The sequence below is a fragment of the Bos javanicus genome, chromosome 3, assembly GCF_032452875.1.
Source record: "Bos javanicus breed banteng chromosome 3, ARS-OSU_banteng_1.0, whole genome shotgun sequence".
Taxonomy (NCBI): Eukaryota; Metazoa; Chordata; class Mammalia; order Artiodactyla; family Bovidae; genus Bos; species Bos javanicus.
In genome coordinates, this window is record NC_083870.1 from 67,653,633 (window position 1) to 67,673,428 (window position 19,796).

General features: G+C 38.3%; 1 protein-coding gene across 3 annotated transcripts in view; it reads left to right on the forward strand.

The window, feature by feature from the left end:
- The first annotated feature begins 1,970 nt into the window (after positions 1 to 1,970).
- The window catches only part of PIGK (phosphatidylinositol glycan anchor biosynthesis class K), a 136,356-nt gene continuing 118,530 nt past the window's right edge, over positions 1,971 to 19,796 (forward strand). For 2 of the 3 annotated variants that reach the window (XM_061411543.1, XM_061411544.1), the window contains exons 1-3: positions 1,971 to 2,113; positions 5,735 to 5,788; positions 12,184 to 12,275. In XM_061411543.1, coding sequence (XP_061267527.1) covers positions 2,021 to 2,113; positions 5,735 to 5,788; positions 12,184 to 12,275 — 239 coding nt within the window. In that variant the 5' untranslated portion in view covers positions 1,971 to 2,020. The remainder of the gene's footprint in view (positions 2,114 to 5,734; positions 5,789 to 12,183; positions 12,276 to 19,796) is intronic. The other variant, XM_061411542.1, reaches the window with a different exon arrangement.

Consider the following 19,796-nt stretch of genomic DNA (forward strand, 5'->3'; position numbering starts at 1 on the left):
CCAGGAGAATTAATCAAAGAATTTTGTGAAAAATGAAGTATACTGAAATGGTTAGCCCTAATGGCCAAATATCAAAACATGAAAAAGCAACAATAATTAAAATAACATACCTCTGGCCCCAAACTAGACAATTATTTTAATTGAAAAGAGTCCAGAAATATTCTATTTCTTATAAGAATTTAATAGAAAAGATATCAGGAGTCAATAAGAAAGGTTAGCATTATGTAGAAAATTATATTGGATAATTAAATACTAATTTTGATAAAAGTACTGGTAGATCATTATTGCAATGGCTCCCACAGAATCATGTCTCTGTTTCTACATCCTTGTGTATCTAGGTATGGACATACCGCAAAGTTTTGGGTGGTTTGTTTTGCAGCAATTGACATCTTATAAAATCTTATCAGATCAGATCAGATCAGTTGCTCAGTCGTGTCCGACTCTTTGCGACCCCATGAATTGCAGCACGCCAGGCCTCCCTGTCCATCACCAACTTCCGGAGTTCACTCCGACTCACGTCCATTGAGTCAGTGATGCCATCCAGCCATCTCATCTTCTGTCATCCCCTTCTCCTCCTGCCCCCAATCCCTCCCAGCATCAGAGTCTTTTCCAATGAGTCAACTCTTTGCATGAGGTATAGAATATACTAAAATATATTCCAGATAGTTGAAGAGTTAAATATAAAATTAAAAGAAAATAAAACTTTTGATTTGAGACCTAAATGAACTTGAAGCATTCAGGTACAAGACATGCTGGACATGTGCTAACTTTCTTATCTTCATCAGAGAAAGCCTGAAATCTGATTTAAGCCTGACATTAAAGGTCATACAAAGTGCAAAAGCAAAAGAAACAAAATAGAAAGAGAGACAAGATACTGGGAAAAGCAACAGCATAAACTATGGCAAGGGTCAATATCACTTCTTTATAAAGATATCATTCAAATGCACATGTAAAACAAAGCTATGAACATAAATTTTACATTAGAGGGCATACAGATATTTTATTAAAAAAAATCCACAACATAAGGTCTTGATGGTAATTAAAGAACTAGAACTACCTTAGGTAACATTTTACACCAAGGAATTGAGAGGGGAAAAAATGGTATACTTTGGTGTTCAGTTGCATATTTTGATGGCATTGTAAATTAGTATACTTTGGAAAGCAACATCATTCATAAGCCACTAAAGCTTTTGTGTCTTTTGACTCAAGATACTCATTCCAGGAATATTATCCAAAGAAAATAATTCATAAATGTAAAAAAACTGTCCAAAGATAACTCTTTATAATATTAATACTAAAATTTAGAGACTGTATTGCCCAGAAGACGGGCAGTTACTTTGGCTGAGGCCTCAGTAAGGTTCAGATATCCATGTCACATTAAATGTTAAAATTACTAAGATTATGAAGCAGCATAAATACTTTTATGTCATGCTAGATGCAAACTAAATGAATATAATAAACGGAATGAATACACACGATTTATTAAATCCTCAGACTCTATAAGATGTTTTAGCTCTATAATTACAAAATAAAAATGTAACTAATTTCTCCACGTTCATACGTTTAACAGATAATAGACCCCAAATATAATAGTTGGAGCGCTCACCCATGTTTTCATTTGATCCAATTAACCACTTTTTTGTACCCCAAAGCTTACTCCTCCACATCACATCATGTTTCATATAGTCAAAGAATGGGCAACACTAACCAAAAAAGGAAATAATAGCTTCTTAAGGTTTATAGGCTCACAGTTTTTCTCCACTGCTTTTCAAAAAAGTTTTAAAAAGCCCATTTTATAATACAAAACCTGAAAATTTACTTCAAGGGTCAGACTCGGTCCCTGCTACCCGGGAAACGCAAGGACTGCGGAAAGCGCGGGCTTTTGAAGGCTGGCCAGGGGGCCGCTCTCTAGGAGGCGGGGCAGGTGTCGCAAAGAAAAGGAAAAAAACTACACAAACCCCGCCCCGCGCTGCTTTACGGCACTCGCCCCGCCTCTCCGGGTGCGCTGAAGCCGGCAAACATGGTCGACATTTGTTTTCTCAGCCAGGGTTTGACTACCCTGGCAGGGTTGTTGCTCTTACCCTTCGGCAGCTTGGCCGCTAGTCAGATCGAGGTAGGAGTCAGGCCCTCTGAACAACAGGGCCCTGCGGGGGACAGCTGTGTCGTGGCCTTAAGCGTCCAGCAGATGTCCGATACACAGCCACGGAGCGAAGTCTCCTGGAATCACCCATCAGCCTCTTATTAAGATGACTGTGCTGTGGGGAGGGTGTCGCAGGGAACGGGAGAGGACGGTGACTGTCTGTTTCAACCTTTTAAAATGGCGAATGAAAAGAATCAAGTCCTGGGCGGCGGGAGAGGGCCTGATCCTTTGCTCCGAAGAGCGTGCAGTCCCTAGTAGGTCAGCTCTAGAGTGCCGCGCCTACGTCCCAGCTACCAAGCTACAACATTCTACTAGGAATCAGATGGGTACAGTGTTTTATTTTTGGCTCACACTAAGTTCTGGCCAGATATAAAGCCTTTACTCTCCCATGTACTCTGATAATACCTTCGTCCAGTTCTGCCGCCTACATCTCTAGCATAATTTTTCAGAATAGCAGACGTTTGAAAATTTGTGTCCAAAGTTTTATATTCGGACCTACCCCACCTCCTTGTGGGGTTTCTCCTATGCTGGAAACCTAGGATTAAAAAAAAAAAAAATGAACTCCTCTCTTTATTTCACATTTTAATCATCACTAAATTCTGTATTCTCAATATTTAAAATTGCTTTCACTTCTTCAGTTCCACTCGCTTGATGCAGGCCCTCGTCTTTTCTTGCCTGGACTATTTCAGTAACCTTATCTTGTTTTCTTCAGGCTTCCAAATTCCTTCTCTTTAGTCTTCATCAAAGTAAGTTTGATCAGATTATTCTTCAGATTGCATCCTTTCAGTTTTTTTGCACGGAGTAAAGTGTAAACATCATGATCTAGTCTCTGCCTACTTTCCAGTCTTCATATAGGAGCCCATTCTCCCCACCATCTCAGACGTTAGTCAGTCAGTTCAGTCGCTCAGTCGTGTCTGACTCCTGGCGACCCCATTAATCGCAGCAGGCCAGGCCTCCCTGCCCATCACCAACTCCCGGAGTTCACTCAAACTCATGTCCATCGAGTCGGTGATGCCATCCAGGCATCTCATCCTCTGTCGTCCCCTTCTCCTGCTGCCCCCAATCCCTCCCAGCATCAGGGTCTTTTCCAATGAGTCAACTCTTTGCATGAGGTGGCCAAAGAATTGGAGTTTCAGCTTTAGCATCAGTCCTTCCAATGAACACCCAGGACTGATCTCAGACGTTGAGCTTAGACTAATACTGAAAGCTTTTTAAATATGCAACTCTACCATTTTAAAAAGAAAGCATGCACATGCTTTCTTTATATTCATGAATTATCGCTAATTTATATATTCACTATGAAGCATGTTGTCTAGATAATATAAATATGTATAGAAATTCTATTTTTCTTATATATTCTAGCAGATTCTGTATAGTTTGTTTTGGATATTATTACTGTTTTTTGTAGTTATATAGTTGTGTTTTTTTACATTCTGATGTGTTATTCTTCCTGTTTCTTTGTTTGCTTATTTACTAAAATGCAGTGAAAGCTAACCCCTGTAGAACCTTTCCCTATTCTGTATTTTGCATTTACTGTTGTACTGTGTGCACTTGGCTAGTATAGCTCTCATCTATCATATTATCACCCATGTATACTTTGTACTCACTATTATTCCATCATCTTTCATTTATAGGGCAATAGCTGCCTGCTTGGTTTGCCTCAGGTCATTCTTTCTTCAATGCAGTCTGTTCTCCAAGCCTCAGACAGTGTAACTTTTAAATACACAAATCTGACCATGTCACCTATATATATACCTTAATGTTGTTTTAAGGATAAAGAGCCAAATCTTGGTTATGACCCATAGGCTCCTGCCTGTACCTCTGGTTCTATCTCCCCTCTCTCTCTTTAAAACTTCTAGTTATGCTAATCTTCCTTTTAGTTTCTAGAACCTTTAAGGTCCCCTCTGCCAATCGGATAATGTTCTCTCTGTCTGGAATTATTTTCCCTCTCTATCTGTTGAATCGTCACCCAAATCTCTCTGAAGAAACTTCCCCCGCCATCCCTGCTGGGCTCCCCCTCCCATTCCCTGATCAGGCCAGGTCCCCCTGTTATACTCTTTTATGATACTGTATATCTTACCTTTAGAGAATTTGTAGTTTGTCCTTATCTGTTGGATGTGTGTCTAGTAACGTCTTTGGAGGCAAGTACTAGCACTGTTTCGCCCATTGTTGTGTTCTGAGCATTGAGAACAGTAGGACAGCTGGCGCGTGGTACCCAGTGAATGTGATGAATGAATGAATGTTATATTGTAGTGTAAAATGTTTGCATGCTTGTCTTTATTGACCTCAGGGATTCTTGAGAGAAAGCAGCATGCTTTTTTTTTTTTACATAGTACCTGGCACATAATAGGTGCTCCACTAACCATATGTGGATTGAATAACTTTGCAGTGTCTATATTAACAATCACAAAAGAGTTTTGACATCTCAATTTTTTTCACTGAAGTCTTAAAAATGTGAGAATTTTGGAGCTAGAAGGGACATTAGAGATTATTTGGTCAGCTCTCATTTCTACATGAGGAAAATCAAGTCCAGAGAGCTAATGACTTAGTCTAGTCTCACAGCCAGGTAAGGGATAGGATCTGGGCTGAAACTCAGATCTTCAGATTCCTAGCTCACTAATGCATGTTGTTTTCTTTAGCATCTGTTCAACTGTTGAGTAGTTTAAAAAGAGATATATATTGGGTTGGGTTGGCCAAAAAGTTCATTCTGGATTGTCCATAAGCCATAACAGGTATATATATAACACAGACACATGCACTCGATTGATTTTTTAATTTCATTCTTCTGGAAATTTTCTTCCTAGCTGAAAATTAAAAGAGCTAATATTTGTTTTTTAGTTATTTTTTTCCAATCACCATTCCTACATTCTGCGTGTCAGATAATGCTACCATTTTATAGATGGGGAAGCGGAAGCACAGGAAGTTAAGCAGCTTTCCTAAGTTTATACAGCTAGTAAGTAGTAGGATCCAGATTTGAATCCAGGCAGTCTGATTGTTCTCATAATTAATGCTGTTTAGGAGCAGATCTGAGATCATTATGGTTTATATTCACTATTATTTTAATGCATAGTAAAAATCATATTCATTAGATGTCTGGATGGTACTGGATGTGGAGATTTTTAATGTTCCATGATGGCAAATGTAATTAAGATTTACTCTAACAGATAGTAAAATGGTACATGGAAGTATGCTAGAGAATGTATTCAATCAGATATATTGGTGAGTTCAAATAAAACAATAGGAAGCATTCAATATTCATTCCTATTCAGCAGGAAGGATATTGTTATGTGTAGAATGAAGACATGAAATAAGTCATTCACAATTTAAAGACTGAATGGAAAACTGGAAGCATATGAGGAAGAGCTAACTGTATTTGAGATAAAATGTTTAAAAACAGCCCCTCTCACAATAACCCCTCAAATAAAATTATTTTGTCTTTCATAAAGTCAAATACTAGAATATTTATAAACTTGTGTGGTGATGACTTATTGTTATTGTAACTAAAAATTCCATGTATCTTAACTGCCCTTTATCAGTTTTTATTCTGGGAAATTTGACTTTCTTCTAATCTTTGTGCTGTTATTTGATTACTAGGATCAAGCAGAACAGTTCTTTAGAAGTGGCCATACAAACAACTGGGCAGTTTTGGTAAGTATTCTATAAAGGTTTGCCTTGTTTACATTAGATACATGTCTGAGAAATTTTGTGTGAATCAAATTCTTAAGAGTAAATTTTATTTCTTATAACAGAAATTATGGCTATATTTAATTGACCACATCAACTAATAATATTCTTTGCTTCCAATATATCTGTCAAGTGGTGATGTGTAAATAAATAGAAAGATAAGCTAGAGATCCTGTTGTTAAAGGAAGTATTTTATGAAGTGTAGTGGTATTCTAATGACAGAAACTAGTAACTTACATTGAATATTTCTTATCTATAATGTTAGTTTATAGAAACTCTCTACTTTGGCTATTTTCTTAAAAATTTTTTTATTTTTTGTTTACAAAAATAAATGATCATTGTAGAAAATTCAAGTTATACAGAAATGTTTAGAAGAAGACAGATTAATTTTATATTATTGTGATTAAATAGAATAGTAACATGTCTCGTGACTCATTTCCTTGTTGTTCAGGTTCGTGACTCATTTTCTTGTTCTTCAGGAACAAATACCTCTTATATGCTACCACCTCCTAAGAGATTTTATAAAGGAATTGAACAAAAGCTGCTCATGATAAGAGAGGTTTTAGTGATCACTTAAATTGGGCAAAACTGTGAAGTAGCAGGCCATGATCCACCAGTTTGAGAGGATAACTTGTTTTGTAGAAAACTAAAGTGTTAGTTGCTCAGTCGTGTCTGACTCTTTGTGATCCCATGGACTGTAGTGTACCAGGCTCCTCTGTCCATGGGATTTTCCAGGCAGGAATACTGGAGTGGGTTGCCATTTCCTTCTCCAGGGGATCTTCCCTACCTGGGAAATGAACCTGGGTCTCCCTCATTGCAGGCAGATTCTTTACTCTCTGAGCCACCACGGAAGTGTAGGAAACTTAGGAGCACTTCCAGTTAGTCTCTCTATGGAAATTCTTAAAAGAGGGAATAACTGCCTATGTGCAGATAGCTAATTTCCAAAAGGCTCCTTTAGAATAGAAGCCTGTTAGCGTTAGCTTATACCACACACATATTAAACTCTTCCTTGTTCTGGGAACTTCCATGTTCTTGAAATAGCCCCTCTCTAATCTCAGCAACCTGGGTCTCCATAGAGAAACTGAGGGTGAAAAAGAATTACCACTGAGTATTTCACAACTGCTGTTTTCATATTTGTGCAATATTTTACACATTAATGTCTTCCCTGGTACTCAGACGGTAAAGAATCTACCAGCAATGCTACTGGGGAGACCTGGGTTTGATCCCTGAGTTGGGAAGATCCCCTGGAGAAGGGAATGGCCACCTACTCCAGTATTCTTGCTTGGAAAATTCCATGGGCAGAGGAGCCTGGTGGGCTACAGTCCATAGGGTCACAAAGAGTTGGACATGACTGAGCAACTAACACTCTTACACGTTAACTCAGATTTACTAGAGCGAGACTTCAGTAAATTGTACTTTCTTAAATGGAAAATTATGAAATTTGACCAGGAATGGCTGAGTTGAAAGTATAAAACATAGATTTCTTTCAATGTTATTTCATTCAAATTAAATATGTATATATACACACACACACAAAAGTGTGTGTGTGTATATATATATTCCAACTACCCCTCCCCCCTGACCCTCCTAGTTTGAATTAGTTTTAGTTTTGACTGGATGATTAGAGGTAAATGAAATGCCCCTTTGCTCTTGTAATATGACTGAGAAAACTTTCCACCAGAGGGAGATAGAAGAAAATTGGATTCCATTTTAGTTTCAGGATCTGCTTTGATTAAAACATTTTTGTCTCTGTTTAATAAAAGTTATATAATCCATACTCCTGGTGAAAAAAAGTAATACTGATGGGTAGTGATTTTGTTTCTGTCTTTTTTGGTTTTGGTTTTTGCTAATATAGGCAATAGGATAGTGAAAATCCTTGAATACATATTCTTGCATGCTTCAGTTCAGTTCAGTCGCTCAGTTGTGTCCAGCTCTTTGTGACCTCATGGACTACAGCATGCCAGGCTTCCCTGTCCACCACTGACTCCTGGAGCTTACTCAAACTCATGTCCATTGAGGCGGTGATGCCATCCAAGCATTTTATCCTCTGGTGTCCCCTTCTCCTCACACCTTCAATCATTCCCAGCATCAGGGCCTTTTCCAGTGAGTCAGTTCTTCGCATCAGGTGGCCAAAGTATTGGAGTTTCACCTTCAACATCAGTCCTTCCAATGAATATTCAGGACTGATTTCCTCTAGGATAGACTGGTTGGATCTCCTTGCAGTCCAAGGGACTCTCAGGAGTCTTCTCCAACACCACAGTTCAAAAGCATCAGTTCTTTGGTGCTCAGCTTTCTTTATAGTCCAACTTTCACATCCATAGATCAGATCAGATCAGATCAGTTGCTCAGTTGTGTCCGACTCTTTGCGACCCCGTGAATCACAAAACGCCAGGCCTCCCTGTCCATCACCAACTCCCGGAGTTCACTCAGACTCACGTCCATCGAGTCAGTGATGCCATCCAGCCATCTCATCCTCGGTCGTCCCCTTCTCCTCCTGCCCCCAATCCCTCCCAGCATCAGAGTCTTCCAATGAGTCAACTCTTCGCATGAGGTGGCCAAAGTACTGGAGTTTCAGCTTCAGCATCATTCCTTCCAAAGAAATCCCAGGGCTGATCTCCTTCAGAATGGACTGTTTGGATCTCCTTGCAGTCCAAGGGACTCTCAAGAGTCTTCTCCAACACCACAGCTCAAAAGCATCAATTCTTCGGCACTCAGCCTTCTTCACAGTCCAACTCTCACATCTATACATGACCATAGGAAAAACCATAGCCTTGACTAGACGAACCTTTGTTGGCAAAGTAATGTCTCTGCTTTTGAATATGCTATCTAGGTTAGTCATAACTTTCCTTCCAAGGAGTAAGCGTCTTTTAATTTCATGGCTGCAGTCACCATCTGCAGTGATTTTGGAGCCCCCCAAAATCAAGTCTGACACTATTTCCACTGTTTCCCCATCTATTTCCCATGAAGTGATGGGACTGGATGCCATGATCTTCGTTTTCTGAATGTTGAGCCTTAAGCCAACCTTTTCACTCTCCACTTTCACTTTCATCAAGAGGCTTTTGAGTTCCTCTTCACTTTCTGCCATAAGGGTGGTGTCATCTGCATATCTGAGGTTATTGATATTTCTCCCAGCAGTCTTGATTCCAGCTTGGGCTTCATTCAGCCCAGCATTTTTCATAATGTACTCTGCATAGAAGAACAGGGTGACTACAGCTTTGACATTTTCCTATTTGGAACCACTCTGTTGTTCCGTGTCCAGTTCTAGCTGCTTCTTGACCTGCATACAGATTTCTCAGGAGGCAGATCAGGTGGTCTGGTATTCCCATTTCTTTCAGAATTTTCCACAGTTGATTGTGATCCACACAGTAGCCTTTGGCATAGTGAATAAAGCAGAAGTAGATGGAACTCCTTTATCAGTGATCCAGCGGATGTTGGCAATTTGGTCTCTGGTTCCTCTGCCTTTTCTAAAACCAGCTTGAACATCTGGAAGTTCACGGTTCACGTATTGTTGGAGTCTGACTTGGAGAATTTTGAGCATTACTTTACAGTGCAATTGTGCTGTTTTCTTTGGCATTGCCTTTTGCTGAATTGAGCTCAGCACTTTCAGCATCATCTTTGAGGATTTGGAATAGCTCAACTGGAATTCCATCACCTCCACTAGTTTTGTTCATAGTGATGCTTTCTAAGGCTCACTTGACTTCACATTCCAGGATGTCTGTCTCTAGGTTAGTGATCACACCATCGTGATTATGAAGGTGTACAGTTCTTCTGTGTATTCTTGCCATCTCTTCTTAATATCTTCTGCTTCTGTTAGGTCCATACCATTTCTGTCCTTTATTCTTTGCATGAAATGTTCCTCTACTTTTGACTAGATGGACCTTTGTGTAATATCTCTGCATATGCTGTCTAGGTTGGTCATAGCTTTCTTCCAAGGAGCAAGCGTCTTTTAATTTCATGGCTGCAGTCACCATCTGCAGTGATTTTGGAGCCCCCAAAATCAAGTCTGTCACTATTTCCACTGTTTTCTACCATGAAGTGATGGGACTGGATGCCATGATCTTAGTTTTCTGAATGTTGAGCTTTCACTCATCAAGAGGCTCTTTAGTTCTTCACTTTCTGCCATAAGGGTGGTGTCATCTGCATATCTGAGGTTATTGATATTTCTCCCAGCAGTCTTGATTCCAGCTTGGGCTTCATTCAGCCCAGCATTTTTCATAATGTACTCTGCATAGAAGTTAAATAAGCAGGGTGACAATATACAGCCTTGACATACTCCTTTTCCTATTTGGAACCACTCTGTTGTTCCGTGTCCAGTTCTAGCTGTTTCTTCTTGACCTGCATACAGATTTCTCAGGAGGCAGATAAGGTGGTCTGGTATTCTCTTCTCTTTCAGAATTTTCCACAGTTTGTTGTGATCCACACAGTCAAAGGCTTTGGCATAGTGAATAAAGCAGAAGTAGATGTTTTTCTGGAACTCTCTCGCTTTATCAGTGATCCAGTGGATGTTGGCAATTTGGTCTCTGGTTCCTCTGCCTTTTCTAAAACCAGCTTGAACATCTGGAAGTTCACGGCTCACGTACTGTTGGAGTCTGACTTGGAGAATTTTGAGCATTACTTTGCCAGTGTGTGAGATGAGTGTTGTTGTGTGGTTGTTTGAGCATTCTTAACATTGCCTTTCTTTGGGACTGGAGTGAAAACTGACCTTTTCCAGTCCCGTGGCCACTGCTGAGTTTTCCAAATTTGCTGGCATATTGAGCTCAGCACTTTCACAGCATCATCTTTTAGGATTTGGAATAGCTCAACTGGAATTCCATCACCTCCACTAGTTTTGTTCATAGTGATACTTCCTCAGGCTCACTTGACTTTACATCCAGGATGTCTGGGTCTAGGTGAGTGATCACACCATTGTGATTATCTGGATCATGAAGATCTTTTTTGTATGGTTCTTCTGTGTATTCTTGCCACCTCTTCTTAATATCTTCTGCTTCTATTAGGTTCATACCATTTCTGTCCTTTATTGTGCCCATCTTTGTATGAAATGTTCCCTTGGTATCTCTAATTTTCTTGAAGAGATCTCTAGTCTTTCCCATTCAATTATTTTCCTCTGTTTCTTTGCATTGATCACTGATCTTTGATTTTACATGCTTATATGAGCTAAATCAAAAAATAAGTACATTTTAAATCTTGGTGTATATTGCAGATTACCCTCTTAGGTGGTTTATATTAGTTTATCTTCCCATAAGTAGGATGTGAGTGTTCAATCTCCACAGCCTTGCCAATAATATGAATTGTCAGGCTTTTGGATGGTTATCAATTTGATTTACGTTTTTAAAATTATGACAGAAGTTGAGCATTGTTAAAAGTTTCATTGTCCATTTTTAATGCCTTTATTATGAAATGCTTGGTCTCATCCTTTGCCCATTTTTCAGAATGGAATTGTTCATCTTATTAAGTTATAATTGTTTCAAGTTTTTCATTTCTGTTAGGGTTATATGGTACGTTTTTCTTTAATGTAGTCAAAAATTTTAGTGTTTTCCTTATTGGATTCCAGGTCGAAAATTCATTGTAATTAAAAAGGCTTGTAGTTCCTTTCCACTTGCAGGGGCGAGAACGTTTGTGATGTTCTCTGTTATTATACTTAAACCATCAGTAGAAGTATGTGATAGGAGGTAGGATGCTTAGCAAGTAGGTGCACTACCAACCAACCCCAGTCTCTGATTTTTCCTTTGGAATAGATGCTTGAGCGGGCTGACTTCTGAGGCACCGCATTACATTTTCCTTGTATCCTTGGTATCTTTTTTAGGGATCAGTCTTTTTTTTTAAGTGTAAAGTTTGTTGGAATCATTTCTGGTTTTCTGTTCAGTTCAACAGCTTCTTTATGATGCATTCTCTTATGTGCATATAAAATCATTTTCTATGCTCTGTTTTTATCTCTATCTTACATTTTTCACAACTAAAATTAGGAAGCTATCCAGAGTGAAAGGAATAGTATATAACCTTCTATTCTGCGATGAGATTATGTTCCTTGTCTTGGATTCTAAAGAATTTAATATTTTAGGAATAAGAACATTATAAGATCACATAAATTGAGAGTAACTAAGTTGATTCAATATTTGATTAAATTCCACAAAGATTTGTTTTCTCTTAAGCTGAATAGTTTTTTAAATTTAAGACAAGTTATGAAAGACCTCTTTCTAGGGAGGTTGGTTTTATTGACAATTCTTTAGGTGCTTTGCTGTTTGTAGGCCTGATTATGATACACTTTTTAGGCATCTCTATATCCTACTTAAAGAGAAGTAATTTTGTAACTGTACTTTATTTTGATTCCTACAAATAATATATTTGTTTTGATACTTTAGGTTTGTACATCCAGATTCTGGTTTAATTATCGACATGTTGCGAATACTCTTTCTGTTTATAGAAGTGTCAAGAGGCTAGGTATTCCTGACAGGTAAGAATTCTTAATAAAGCTTAACTCTGGGCTTCAGTGAAAATTGCCTTTAGTTGACTGTTATTATATTTGTGTATTTGTGTTATTTTTGAAAAACATAAAGAAACCTAATTTGAAGTTACTTTGTTATTGTTACAGCACACTGTCATGTATAAAGTAGTTTTAACTTAAGACTATAATGGCAAATTATATACAACAGCAATCAATAAATACTAAGGTAGGCAGATTTGATAAAGTGTAATTGTTCAGTGTCCCTTATTTAATTATTTAGTGCCTCAGTCTGGGTTTAATTGTAGGTAACAGAAGGCAATTCTGACTGATTCAAGTAGAAAAGATGTTTATTGAAAACATATTGATTAGTTTACCAATTTGCTGGGAGGGTTGAGCCCTTGAAGAGTCAGGAACAGGAGAGACTACGTAACAGAAAAGACATGTCTAAAAATCATAGCATAAAGCCAGTCTGATGATAGGAATGCAGCTTCGAATTGCTGAAGGCCGGAGAAAGCAATGGTACCCCAGTCCAGTACACTTGCCTGGAAAATCCCATGGATGGAGGAGCCTGGTAGGCTGCAGTCCATGAGGTCGCTAAGAGTTGGACACGACTGAGTGACTTCACTTTGACTTTTCACTTCCATGCATTGGAGAAGGAAATGGCAGCCCACTCCAGTGTTCTTGCCTGGAGAATCCCAGGGACGGGGGAGCCTCGTGGACTGCTGACTATGGGGTCGCACAGGGTCGGACATGACTGAAGCGACTTAGCAGCAGCAGCAGACTCAGCTACTACACAGCTGCCACTGTTGCCTTTGGAAACTTAATGTTGCTACTGCTGCCAAAATCTGACCTTTGTTGTCCCAGTTTCTTACCATCTCCAGCTTTTAATTTAGAGTACTTGATGGGAATGTCACGTTGGCAGAGCATAGATTAAGTGCCCATATCCATGCTGCAGGGCTGACGGGAAGAATGACTATGGGGCACTGTTGGCTTCTGTATAGGCAGGGGGCCTCTGCCTTCTGTGAAGACTCGTAAAGGGGTATATTCCCTAATTGTATTAGGGAGCTCAGGTACTAAGCAGAGCTTCTACACCTCCACCTGCAAATATCTGTCCTCCACCTTTGGTTTGTCAGATATGCTAGATCTATTTTGGCTACTTCGGAAGCAGTCATAGAAGAAACTGCAGTCAGTTTGGTTACTTAGGTGTGATTCATCTAGTCCTATGGTTCCTCTCTGCCATGTGAGGCAGTGTGGAAGGAGCTTTACAGTTAGATCTGAGTTTGAAATCTGGGTTCAGTGGTTCAGTGGTGATTTCAGTTAGTCACTTTGCCATACTAAGCCTGTTTCCTTGGCTATTACCTGGTGATGGTACCACCTTCTTTGCAGGACTTAGGAACTTAAAATAAAGTGAATAGAAATATATATAAAATGCTGTAGGAGCAGAAAGGAAGCAGTGCATGACTCAAGAAACAAATTTACAGTCTATGTCAATAGATCATTTTAACGTAACAAGCTGACAACTATAGCCTATAACTGTAACTATAATTTAATTCCTGTATTTCATCTGGAAATTAAGGCATCTTGGTAATATCACTTTTAAAAAGTACATTACGTCTGAGAAAGGATGATTTGTTATATGAAGTATAAGAATTATTCTTGTCATTAGCTGATTACTGTTATTTGTTCTCTTCAAATAGGTGTATGTGGTTAATCTGTTGATTTTTAACTGCTATTGCTTCTATACCAAACATGCTCCTCCAGGGAATTACTATGCATTAGTTGGCAGTAGGTTTCACTTTGGTAAATGAATCTTTGTCCTGTCTATTATTCATTTGTTGTTGTTTAGTTAAGTCATGTCTGACTCTTTTGCAACCCCATGGACTATACCTGCCGGTCTGCTCTGTCCATAGGATTTCCCAGGCAAGAATACTGGAGTGGGTTGCCATTCCGTTCTCTAGGGGATCTTTCTGACCCAGGGATCAAACCCACGTCTTCTGCATTGGCAGGCGGATTCTTTATCCCTGAGTGACCTGGGAAGCCCCTTATAAGTCATTAGGTTTTTTTTTTTAATGATTTAAATTTTAGAAGGACTAAACTGTACAAAAAAGATCTTCACAATCCAGATAATCACGATGGTGTGATCACTGACCTAGAGCCAAACAACCTGGAATGTGAAGTCAAATGGGCCTTAGGAAGTATCACTATGAACAAAGCTAGTGGAGGTGATGGAATTCCAGTTGAGCTATTTCAAATCCTGAAAGATGATGCTGTGAAAATGCTGCACTCAATATGCCAGCAAATGTGGAAAACTCAGCAGTGGCCACAGGACTGGAAAAGGTCAGTTTTCACTCCAATCCCAAAGAAAGACAATGCCAAAGAATGCTCAAACTACTGCACAATTGCACTCATCTCACATGCTAGTAAAGTAATGCTCAAAATTCTCCAAGCCAGACTTCAGCAATACGTGAACCATGAACTTCCAGATGTTCAAGCTGGTTTTAGAAAAGGCAGAGGAACCAGAGACCAAATTGCCAACATCTGCTGGATCATCAAAAAAGCAAGAGAGTTCCAGAAAAGCATCTATTTCTGCTTTATTGATTATGCCAAAGCCTTTGACTGTGTGGATCACAATAAACTGTGGAAAATTCTGAAAGAGATGGGAATACCAGACCACCTGACCTGCCTCTTGAGAAACTTGTATGCAGGTCAGAAAGCAACAGTTAGAACTGGACACGGAACAACAGAGTGGTTCCAAATAGGAAAAGGAGTACGCCAAGGCTGTATATTGTCACCCTGCTTATTTAACTTAAATGCAGAGTACATCATGAGAAACGCTGGGCTGGAGGAAGCACAAGCTGGAATCAAGAGTGCCGGGAGAAATATCAATAACCTCAGATATGCAGATGACATCACCCTTATGGCAGAAAGTGAAGAAGAACTAAAGAGCCTCTTAATGAAAGTAAAAGAGGAGAGTGAAAAAGTTGGGTTAAAGCTCAACATTCAGAAAACTAAGATCATGGCATCTGGTCCCATCACTTCATGGCAAATAGATGGGGAAACAGTGGCTGACTATCTTTTTGGGCTCCAAAATCACTGTGGATGGTGATTGCAGCCATGAAATTAAAAGATGCTTACTCCTTGGAAGGCAAGTTATGACCAACCTAGATAGCATATTGAAAAGCAGAGCTATTACTTTGCCAACAAAGGTCCGACTAGTCAAGGCTATGGTTTTTCACAGTGGTCATGTGTGGATGTGAGAGTTGGACTGTGAAGAAAGCTGAGTGCCGAAGAATTGATGCTTTTGAACTGTGGTGTTGGAGAAGACTCGAGAGTCTCTTGGACTGCAAGGAGATCCGCATCCTAAAGGAGATCAGTCCTGGGTGTTCACTGGAAGGACTGCTGTTGAAGCTGAAACTCCAATATTTTGGCCACCTGATGCGAAGAGCTGACTCATTTGAAAAGACCTTGATGTTGGGAAAGATTGAAGGCAGGAGGAGAAGGGGACGACAGAGGATGAGATGGTTGAATGTCATCACCGATGCAATGGACATGAGTTTGGGTAGACTCAGGGAGTTGGTGATGGACAGGGAGGCCTGGCATTCTGCGGTTCATGGGGTCGCAAAGAATCGGACATGACTGAGTGACTGAACTGAAGGTTTAAATGATTTGTTTAAATGATTTAAGTTTTAGAAGAATTTAAGCTTTAGAAGGACTTCTTAGAAACAGAGTATAACCATGGCGTGTATTTTATACATTAGGTTTTTCCCAAGGTTTCTGAAGAATTTTCTTATTCTTGTTTCGTGCTTTCCTGTCTATATCTTTGATTATGAAGTCTTTGTTGGGGAATGAATTTGAGATTTAAATAGTTGATGATTTGAACTTTGTTGCTTAGCAAACAGAGATCAATGGAATAGATTCTGTTTGACTTTTAACCTATTATGGTGAATATTCTTCTTCCTGATGACTTATTCCTGCTTTACTTCTACCTGGATTAAGAGCAAAAATACAATTATAAGTAAATTTTAGTCAGAAAGTAATACGCTATTATGAAATGATAGTCTGGAAACTTAAAATCATTAAGAGCAGTTTTCAGTTTTAATGCTGGAATTTCAAAATACTGTTTGAATTTATTTTATACTTTAATGAACATTTTCAAGTTAAAGCAGTATAATCCTGTGTATCCTGAGAAAAATGACTGGTCACTGCATTGAATAAAAATTATGAGTATAACTCTATGTTGTTTACACTGTTTGCTTTTTTAAAGGAGCGTTTTACTTTGTCTTTTAATGCAAAATATTTGCATTTAGCTTTTCCATATACTTCAGTAAGAAACTAGTTCGTGTCAGAAATCATTTCCCACAACATATGATTTTGTGATTCAGAGATGATTGCCCTTTATTGTGGAAGTTCACATCAATTCCTTAGATCCTGTTTGAAATATCACATTAGTTGTATCAGTACTCTTGTTCTGATTTCTCTTTGATTTTCTGTCTGTATTTCACTTACTCTGACTGTACTGAGATATTCTGTCTGCCTGGAGTAGTTGTCTATATACTTCTGGCTCACTGCTAACAAAACCTGGCTGTGATTCTGAATCACTTATGGTACTTGTTGAAAATACTGATTCTTCAGCTTCACCCCTGGAGAGTCTAATTCACAAAATCTGAAGTGAATCTTAGACATCAGTTTTATATGTGGTTCTGTGCACGACCAAGTTAGAAAGCACGGCTGTAGCTTTTACCTGACCTTCCAAATTCACTTTCATACTTCTTCAAAAAAGCTTTTCCTGACCTTCTTTGCTTTCATAGTATCCTTTGTATGTACTTTGATTATAACATGGTTACACTAATTATAGTATGTCTCCCTTATTAGATTATTAACTCTTTGAAGGGAACAAGGATTATATTTTATTTCACTTTGTACTTATAGCATCCAGCACAGTGCCTGGATAGTAGGTGCTCAGTAGATGTTGGATAAATTAACTTGTGACTGGGAAATACTTTACCCAGTTCAGTTGAGTTCAGTTCAGTCGCTCAGTTGTGTCTGACTCTTTGCGACCCCATGGACTGCAACATGCCAGACCTCCCTGTCTATCACCAACTCCTGGAGTTTGCTCAAACTCATGTCTGTTGAGTTGGTGATGCCATCCAACCATCTCATCCTCTGTTGTCTTCTTCTCCCGCCTTCAGTCTTTCCCAGTATCAGGGTCTTTTCAAATGAGTCAGTTCTTCACACCAGGTGGCCAAAGTATTAACCAGTTAGGCAAAGCAAACACAAGTTTGTACTTTAAAAGTAAGAACATTTCTGTCTTCTAAAGTGTACATCTAGTTTTTAGCAAATTTATGTGTTATAAAAGACTTTTTAACACATAGGTTGTCAGAATATTATAATACTATATCAAAATATTGATTCAGAGAGGGAATTTAATGGTTATGGGGGAAAACAAAACGACGTGCCCACAAGATCTTCATAATTGCCCTCCAACTTGTCTATTACCCTGTTCACACTTAAGTTGCACAGAGTTCAGCTGTCTTGCACTTTGTGGCCATGCTTTCTGTAACCTTACCCACCCACAGAGAGTTTGTTTTTCTTTGCTTGGTTTTAGCTTCCTGAAATATTTCACTATTTTTAGGAAATTCTGTGTCCTAAATTAATAGTTTTGGACTAAATCTCTGTTTTGCTACCTCCAGTATACTTTATATGCTTAAGATGAGGAAGAGAAAAGGAGTTAAGCAGAGGTTAGGTTCTAAAGTCAGTATGTGAAGCAAAAATGGAGCCATTTATTCTTACAGGTTTCTTAAATAGCACATAAAGTACAACATAGCATTATCTTTCATCAAGTCTAACACAGCCAGTTTTAGAGTAATGCTAGAACAAAAATACTGTGTTCTTTTTCTTTGATGGAACATTGATGAAGTGGTTTACTTCGGATTAAAGGACATATTATATGAAAAATATCCATATCTTTTTTAACACTAGAATCGTGATGCTCGTGCTGTGAGAGGCACAAGAGAATTGAGACTGACTGAGAGAATGTAGAATCATAGCTCCCATCTCATCTCATGTTGACTTTGGGGAATAAATGCTTGAGTAATTGGGTGGATGAAATCTGTCTCTCCTTTTATTTTTTTGGCTCAATGCATAAGAATTAAGTTTATGGAGTTAAATGTGTATATAATTATTTAGCTCTACCACAAGCTGGGTGGATATGAGTTTTTATAACAATCTCTATCTTATAAATAATTTCTATAGTTAAATCCTGTAGTTTTTCTTTTTTTTAAAATTCATCTTTTTATTGAAGTAGAGTTGATATGCAGTGTTGTATTAATTTCAGCTGTATAGAATAGTGATTCAGTGATGGTCCAGTAGCTATTCTGATACTTTTTTTCCCCTTACTCTGTATTTTAATGATTATATGAGATTAATATTCCTAATTTAAAAGCTTTATTCTCTCCTTATCCATAAATTCTTGCAAAACAAAGTACCAGTCCTTTATTCTGGAACTCAACGCCTTTGTAGTCTGTCTATATCTAATATTCTGATCATTTCAGTTTTTTATGCTTCCTTCTTACAAGTCTCTGTATTGGCATCTGTCATTGCCTTATACTTGTTCTTTCGCCTATAGTTTTTTTCCTTCTTCCCTCCTTTCAGATTTTCATGTGTCCAAATTCACTTCATACATTCCCTAAAGCTTTTTTGGTCCTTCTTGTATAAATATTTTATTTATATTTCTGTCAAGGCACTTTTTTGTATGTATTGATCTTATTTCTTCAAGGCAGTTTCTGATAGTATTTTTTGTATTCCAATACATTCTTTAGTATATTGTGCAAACTTGAATGAATGAATGAATGAGTGGATAGTATACTAAAGGCCCCTAGTTAAGTGGAATTTAATTGGTCTGGGATAGAAAGGAAATATTTATGAATATTGCTTGCTTATAGTTGTTTAAGATCTTGATTCAAAAACTCTTCTGAGCTAAAAGTGCTCTGTAGTGGATTTTATAACTATTCCCTGAGTCCTACTTTTGGGATCCATGGGTAGGATGATCCCACCAAGGGGTCTTCAGATTCATATCTTTCTATCAGATTAACTTCAACTTATTCTCTATCTTCTTACTGTTTAAGTTCCTCAGGATGCACTTTTTTTATTTTTGGTCGGTTGTCCTTTTTAACTTCTTTCTCACGTAATAAATATTAGAATTATAAATGTGAATTCTGATAATGTTGTAAATTAAAAAAGAAAAAAATCACTAACTGCCTATTATTATGGTTTTTAAAATCAGGTTGGTAACATAGATTTTGACTAACAATTCTTTAGGTTGCTGTGAATTAGATCTTATACTTAAGAGGGTATTGTGTGAGGTGGAGCATTAATAGGATACTTCAGGAATTTTCTTGTATATTTTTTCATTAAAATAATATGGAGAAGGCCATAGATATAGTTCTTTGGAGATGCTTGTGGCTTTCCAATAAGGTCAGCCAAAATGGACCTCTATTTTTGGCTTCCTTTTCCACTGCCCTGCAGCATACA